The following is a 7969-nucleotide window of genomic DNA, read 5'->3' on the forward strand; positions in this document are numbered from 1 at the left end:
GCCAGCTACACCTGCCCTTTTCTGGGAGCCATGAACTAAAACAAAAGTTGATGAAAAAAAGTCCAAGCAAGAAGTAAGAGGTTAAGATTCTAACCCAATTTCTATCATCAGTCCTAAGCACAACTTTTGCTAGGACAGATAAGCCTTGAGAAATCATAAAAAGTGCACCACAGCTGAACAGTTGCAGAGATGAAAGGGAAATTTAGTGACAGCTTTCCCTCTGCCCACAGCAAGGCAGCAAAAGGCACCTGCAGCTTTGCAGCACAAGGTTTAACTCAGGTTTAAGAGTCCTCTCTTCAGAAGTTACCATACATGAGTGAAATACGTTCGTTCATGTTTCTTTTTGGGGATAAACAGAGTCTTCTCACTGGAAACAATTGTCATTTAACAAGTAGCCTAGAAAACTGTTAACCTGATTTAACTGAACTGACAACTCGTTCTTACCAGAAGCAATCACACACTCCCACAGTGACCAAAGCTTTCCTGGCAGAGCTCTCTCTCTGGATTTATCATTAACATCTACATCCTAACACTGCTAAATAATTCAGTACAGCATTTAGCCTCGTGTCCTTGCCTTTCTACTCAGAAAACATTTTTCTTTTCTGTATGTTTCAGCAACAGGGAACAAAAACCTGCCTGGATTGTGCTTCCACCTTGTGCTGTGTAACTGAGGGGGGCACCTCAGGTACCCTTTCACTCTCATCACAGAAGCGTGGGGCTTGTTTCTTTTATTTTGTCGGAAATAGCGTTTATTAGATAACCAAACATAGAGCGTTATTTATCCACATGGAGTCATGACCATGTGGGCTTAGATTCACATGCAAATTCCCCTTTTAATAATCCTAATGCAGGGAGAGCTCCAATCAGAGCGCTATCAGCCCCAGCTCCCAGATACCTGATGCCAGCTTTGCTGGTAATGTAGGCCACAGAAGCAAATCCAGAGAGATTGAGTTGGAAGTGGAGAGAGGCTCTGAGATCTATTTGCTTGGCTTCCTGACGACGAGGGGGTGTCTGAGTTCTTTTTTCCTTTCCGGCTGGCAAGGGGATGCCGCTGGAGAGGGATCATTAGCTGCGAGCAGCCCGGCTGGGTCCAGGCTGGAGGCGGAGACGCGGCGCCCGCAGCGAGCCAAGGTGGAGGCACGAAGGCAGAAGAGCAGGTCAATGAAAGCATGAGGTGGCTCCTGGGCAGCAGCTTGAAACACTTTGGACATGCTGACAGGGGGAACTATGACTGGCTAAACAGTGAACCGGGTGGGCCACTTCTGGAAACAGAGCTTCAGGTCTGTACCCCTGCTCATCCCTGTGGCATGTCCCTTGACTTTGCATGTGTGTGTATGTCTGTGTCACGCCTCAGTGTGCAGTGTGGGGTAAATCCCTGGGCATTGGGACCTACCAAAGCAGTACTGATCAATTACAGAGAGTTGGAGCATTTCTTTATTGCTGCTAAGTCTTTTAAAACACATTTGCAGAGGAGAAAAACATTAGATGGAAAAATTTTGCTGGGGTGGCAGGTAAGGAAGTTTAATTACTTCTTTTAACATAAGGCATCCTCGATTTCCTGTCTGTTAAAGGCATGTTTACGCTCTGCATCTGGTGCCGGGCAGGCTCTCTGCAGATGTTGTGAGTCCCGCGCAGGCAGCGATGAACTCTTGTTCCCTAAGCTGGGCGCTGATTACTTCTGCCAGAGAGGATCACATGCAGCCGGGGGGAGGGAGGCAGCCCCAGAGATGAAAACACAGCCTGCTTTCTGGCTTTGTCTGGGACGCAGCAAAAGGGTTTCTCTGATCAAAAATGGTAACTTAAGGTGCATGTAGCTCCACAGTAATTGTCCGAAGCATGTGGCGTTAGCAAATGAACTGGCTACATTACTCAGCTGATATATACAAAGTGTACTGCTGCAAAACAAATGGGGGTAGGAGTGTGTGTGAGTGTCAAAACAGGACAAAAAGTAGTATTTAAATGTTGCCACGATTTTGTGAAATTCTGCCTCACTGGTAACATTTCCAGAGTTAGAACAGCAATGGCAATGTCTTCACACCTCGAGACTTGCTTTTATCTGACAGTGGGAAACAAACAGCATCACTAGAGTCACATTCCAACAAGTATTTGAAAATTCTGTGTAAATCCAGGCTCACTTTTAAATTACGTGTCATTACTAATGGATACAAAGCCACGTAAAAATATTTTTCTGTTTGCCAGAGTTACATGCTTTTTGCTTTTTACAGGCAATAATGAATCAGCTTCAAGGATCAGGATAGAGTTTGGAAAAGAACCTAAGGGGGGGACCACACCCTAATGACTTCAAAACAGACTTTGTTCCAAATCCACTTAAAACACTTCAGAAGTATTGGTTTCCTGCTTCAACTTCAAAAGATACTAGTATAAATATGGGCTGTATTAGCAAAAATAATTTCAATTGAGTTCTAAGCATGCTAGCAAATCATTAAGAACATAATAAATCTTACCACAACTCAATCACTTCAATGGGAATTTCAGTAAGCAAAATAAACTTTCATTTTTTCTATCCTCACACAAAATCTTCCCTTAACCTCACATTTTGCTTTATGAGGTCATTCCCTCCCAAGGCAGGTACTGCCCCCCTTTTTCCAGACACACAGCTCAGCTCCAAGCCCATTCCTTTACTCCTCATGGATATCCCACACAACTCAGCCACACTCTGCCTTTCATTCTTTTTCCAGCAGGCACGAGTGAAAGCTCATCTCAGCTGATATGGGTCACATAATCTGTAAGCTGGCAACTGTACATGCTCAGCATGTTAACAAAACATTGGCAGACAGATTACTAATGAAAGGCTTTTCTCCTTCCAGTGTGTGCTCAGTAGCTGGGGGAAACTGACCCTCTGCTTCAGTCCCTAGAAATAAATAAATGAAAGGAGGAGAATAATCAATGTCCAAACTATATCCTTCTAAGAATCAATTCTGGTAAAACAGGACGTTTTAGAAATATGATCTCTTTTATTTCCATGCTCTTTTCTGCCTTTCTCTATTTTAAAAAGGGCATTTTCCCGTATTTATGTGTCTGTAACTTGTTTCATGCTGGAAGACAGATCCTTATTTTTGTCACTTACAAACCCGACAATAGATGCTTGTGATGACACAGGCAGAGCACACTGGTCTCCAATGAAGCAGCATCAAACAAAACCAGTCAATTAATAATTCCATCAGTCACTTCATATGCCTGGTGTAGAAACTTTCAGATATAAATCAGTAGAGGATTTTACCTTAAATATGTTCTGCAGTTGTATTACTTTCAATTAATGAAGACTGAGTTTGATTTCTAGAAAATTTTATTTTCCGGTTCTGGCAGTTATTCCTGATACCTATACACAGTGGTTACTTTTCTAGTTTTAGAGCTTCAGCTGCAGAAGTTAGTTTTAGGTCAGTTTAGAACAAGTTTTAGTTTGGCATTTCAGAATTTTTTTTAAGTGACCTTTGATTCGTTGTATTAAAATTATGCCCATTTTTAGTGTAATTTTTAAATGCCTATTAGATTTTCCAAGTCTTTATGTTAAGATCTTTGCAATATTCTTCAGTAGCCCTTTAGGCAGTCATTGCAGAAATGGAAACAAAAGCACAACAGAAAAAGAGGGACTAATATTGATCAACTGTCTCTAATACATTTGATATATTTATACTGGTATACATACAAGAAGTCCATCATTGTCCTTTCGGAACTACATCTCAAAGTAAAATCAGTCCATGTAATGTTTGGCAGGAAATACCAGTCTTTATTGTCACCTGTTAGCATGCAGAAAAAGCATGAAGCTGAGTCAGGGGAGGTTTAGGTTAGACATGAGGAAAGATGTTTTACTCAGAGGGTGGTTGGGCACTGGAACAGCCTCCCCAGGGCAGTGGTCACAGCACCAAGCCTGACTGAGTTCAAAAATCATTTGGACAATGCTCTAAGGCACATGGTGTGGCTCTTGGGGTGTCCTGCACAGGGCCAGGAGTTGAGATCAATGATCCTGATGAGTCCCCTCTAACTCAGCATATTTTATAATTCTATAATATTGCCTAATTCTTAATCCTATCTGCTTTACATGCCTCTAAGTTGCAGATCATAGTAAAAGTCACTTACTGTTCTTCAACAACTATACAGTAGTTGTGAAACAAAAGAACAAACTAAACAAATTTATTATGTCTTCTTTTGCACACATTACTGAATAGGTAGCCACCAGGCACTGGTTACTGTGGTTATTTTGAAATAGAATAGGATAAAATAGGAGTAGCTCAGTCGGAAGGGGTCTGCAATGAAAATCTAGGTATTGTGGTGCTCATCTTCTTCCCTAAGCAATCTATCACAACCCTGAGGAGGCACTTTGTGCACAATAATGTAATTAAAAACTGTATGTGTTGCAGAGCAAATTAAGGATTTCACAGATTTCAAAAATGTTGGCATTTATTCAGGCTGGAGAGCTCGATTTTGCAATTTCAGAAATAGTGCTATAGGTTATTCTTTGAGGGCCTTTAAACAAGATGAATTTTCAGGCCACTGATAACCCACTGATGCCCTAAGGTGTCTTTTTGTGGCTACCTCACAGACTGTTGCCATCTGAGCCAGCTCATACTACAGATAGTTGCACTCCTTCCATTTTTTTACCATTAGATGTGAACTGTGCCCTCCAACAATAATATATTTTGCACATTTCTCTTAATAGGTACTTCATTGCAAGGCCCAAGACCTCTGGATTCCCGTCAAGGCTTTGGAGCAAAGTATATTTCCCTGAGACCCAAGACCATTTGTTAATTCCTTCCATCAAGCCTAACCTTTCCTTCCCTTCTGAAATCCAATATTCTGAAATCCAGTAATCCAAGCAAGGCCTTGTCTTACAGCCCTCACTCTTGCCTGTGCCCCCACCAGCACATGAAGGATACACTGAGTCCTTGGCCATCATTTAACATGCAAATATCACTGCAGTGAAATTCATAGGGAAGCTGCACTGAGTTTAAATGATAATTGGGGCTGTATGTACCTTTTACTAATCTCATGTAGGAAACACTGGCAATCTCACTCCCTGTCCTCACAAACCACCAGAACACTGTACAACTCAGATCCTGAGATAAACAACCTGTATGAAAGCCTTCTTCCTACAAATTAAACCCAAAACTTAGACTTGGATTTTAAAAACAAGCTCTTCATTAATCAGGAATAATGCTGTCCATTATAAACTCAGCTCTTCTCAATATTTACTGTGAGAGTATTGGTAACACATCAGTATCAGTGTGTCTCCACATACACAGAGCACTAACATAATACTGCTGAATGCTTTTTTCTCATTTTCTCTTGAAATGTTTCATGCATGTCATAAAGCACGCTAGAAAAGCATTAACAAACTTTTTTTTAAATCCCCGAATTTTTAAGAAATTATTTAATGTTTGCATTGGAAGAACAGCTAGAACAATTTCTTCCAATTCTGCTCTTTCCTGACACCCATTGAATGGTCAGGTAAGACAACAGCTTATACAGCCAGAAAATCTTTAATAAAAAGTATCAATAAATATAAAATAGTTCTTTAATATTCTTTTTTTTGGGGTAAAAGACCATTGGAGAAAAAATAGCTTCATAGCTAATCTGCAAAGATTTCAGTGTATTTTAAAATTACTTTAATGCATTTAGCTTCTGACCCGCAATACCTTAGAGAAAAAATAGAAAAGCAGTAATGTCCCCTACATTATTTGTTAGGAGTCAATGCCTATTTATTTTATTTTTCTTAGGCATGACACATAATAATAATTTCGTAATATGACAACAAAGCAAAGAGGTTACAATTGACCAGTAGATAAGCTGTTGAATGTAGATTACAGTGTGATTTTGTAGCTGGAAGAATGACTGTGATTCCTGGAAGAATAAGAACATAATTTTTTTTGTAGACTAAAAAGGAGATGCTGGAGTTACTGTTCTTTTCACAAAGCCATTGCTGCAAACAGGCCAGTTTGCATTCTGGCTTCCAAACCCTTGGGGGAAAGAATCACTGAAGTTCTCCTAGCCTGAATGGCACTTTCACTCAAAATAAAGGAAATCGGATCCATGGACCAGTTTAGTCTCACCATGCAATGTGGAAAAGGCACCTCACAGCATTAGCCAAGAGCTTACAAAGGGAATGACTTGATAAACAGCATTATAAAGTTTGGGTTTTCCTTCTGCCCTAGACTAGACTCTGAATGAGATCCAATCATTGGAAGATGGAGTCAGACTGGAAACAAGATATACTAAATTTTAAAACTAAATCTAATACAACACAAAAGCACAAAAGGCTTTGTTGGTTTTTCTCATAGGTTATTACTCCAGTTAACATTACATCACAATTCAAAAGCTGTGGGACAAAGATCTTTTGTGCTACATTTGCAGAAAACAAAGCTAACACTGCAGTCACAACTGTTACTTCTCTTACACCAGAAGTTCTTTTTCTGTAGTTCTAAACAGGGAAAATGATTCTTGGATCACTGGCAGAGCAAGCTCAAGAGGTCCAGTCCAAGCTGTCCTGTCCAAGAAAAAACACTGTGTTTTATTTGGAACTGGTCTGTGAGGTTAGAACAACCCAAAGAGCAGGTATTGTAGGCAATGGCCTCTGTTTGAAAGGGTTATTTGCTGTAATATTTGTTCTTTAAACAGTTTTCCAAACACAAAGAAGCAACACCAGGTGGCGGATCACCAGCATTATTCATCTGCAATTCAATGTTCTCCCAAATTTTAAAAGCTTGACCAGTCTCCTGAAAATTGACCAGTCTCCTGCTATAATCCAAGAGTAATAAAATGTCATAAAAAATGGCATATACTTCCAGGTTTTGGGGATTTTCCCCCATTGGAGACAGGGTTTTCTAAAAATCCAACACTCTTAGAAACTTCTCTGGGGTTTTTTTCTCTGGTTGTAATTTGTTTAATTGGCCAGTAAATAGAATTCATGAGTCTGCAAAACAGACAATTGCTAGATTGATACTGGTGTAGAGAGAAAGAAATTTAGAAAAGCAACTGCTATGTCACAAGGCAGAGATGGGGAATGTGGTTTTTCTCTCTGATTAAGAGACCTCCAGGAATCCAACACCCTTTCCATTTGCTTTGGTTACAGAGCAGACAGCAGACAAGCTCAACCAAAGACGACATAGAGCCCTTTCTGTGTATCATCCTGCCTGCCACCATGATGCTCTTCCTGGCATTCCTGCTGCTCTTCCTGTACCGCCGCTGCCAGCGCCCCGCTCAGCAGGGCCAGATCTTCAGCATCGACCTTCCCGAGGCCCTGCCCGAGCACGACGGGCCCCACTTCCTCTCGGCCCTGCCCTGGAGCAGCGAGCAGAGCTTCCACTACTCCACGCTGGTCCCCGACGCCACCTTCCTCTCGGTGTGCTTGCCTCCGTCCTACGAGGAGGCCACCATGAAGACTTCCCTGGAGGAGGCTCGCGCTGAGCCCTCTCCAGACCCAGTGCCTCCCTACGAAGAGAGCAGCAGCACCAAGTGAACTTCCCACGGAAGCGCCTCAGCTGAAGCGTGCAGCACAAAGGTGGAACTGCTCTGGCCTTTAAGATTGGTGAAAAGGTTCCAAATGAGGCACAAAACCAATGAATTTATGAAGGAAGAAACTTGAAGTAACAGGGACTGCGTCTCTTCACCTCATCCCAGGATTCCCTACCTTCCATTTGTGGCACATGTGTGCACACGGTGTGGCACCAATCCAATCCAGACTGGTAACGTGGGGATTCCAGTTAACAAACATGTCATGCAAGGATTAAATTTAAGGAAAGCTGGGAAGCTCTTCCTCTGTAATCCCTCAGCTACAATGAAATGTCAATAATGCTATAGATTCAGCAATCACAAAAAGGGCTTTTAGCACATACATAGTCCAGTTTGGGTTGTTGTTTTGGATTTTTTATTTTTATTTTATGCATTTATATTTAAATGAGTTTTTGCAAGCTGAGTCACTCAGTCTGTGTGCGTTTACATCACATCATTCTGC

The 7969-nt window shown here is 41.4% G+C and overlaps 1 protein-coding gene across 1 annotated transcript; it reads left to right on the top strand.

Moving 5' to 3' along the window:
• The first annotated feature begins 1169 nt into the window (after nucleotides 1–1169).
• Nucleotides 1170–7474, top strand: SMIM28 (small integral membrane protein 28). The gene is made up of 2 exons (XM_059467248.1): nucleotides 1170–1280; nucleotides 7088–7474. Exons 1-2 carry the CDS (start codon nucleotides 1170–1172, stop codon nucleotides 7472–7474), a joined length of 498 nt encoding a protein of 165 aa, XP_059323231.1.
• The last annotated feature ends 495 nt before the right edge of the window (nucleotides 7475–7969 follow it).

The sequence above is a fragment of the Ammospiza nelsoni genome, chromosome 3 (genome assembly GCF_027579445.1).
Source record: "Ammospiza nelsoni isolate bAmmNel1 chromosome 3, bAmmNel1.pri, whole genome shotgun sequence".
Taxonomy (NCBI): domain Eukaryota; kingdom Metazoa; phylum Chordata; class Aves; order Passeriformes; family Passerellidae; genus Ammospiza; species Ammospiza nelsoni.

Coding starts and splice junctions, on each gene's coding strand:
- SMIM28 (XM_059467248.1), top strand. CDS start 1,170: ATGAGGTGGCTCCTGGGCAGCAGCTTGAAACACTTTGGACATGCTGAC. Junction 1,281..7,087: donor TTCTGGAAACAGAGCTTCAG/GTCTGTACCCCT, acceptor CTTTGGTTACAG/AGCAGACAGCAGACAAGCTC.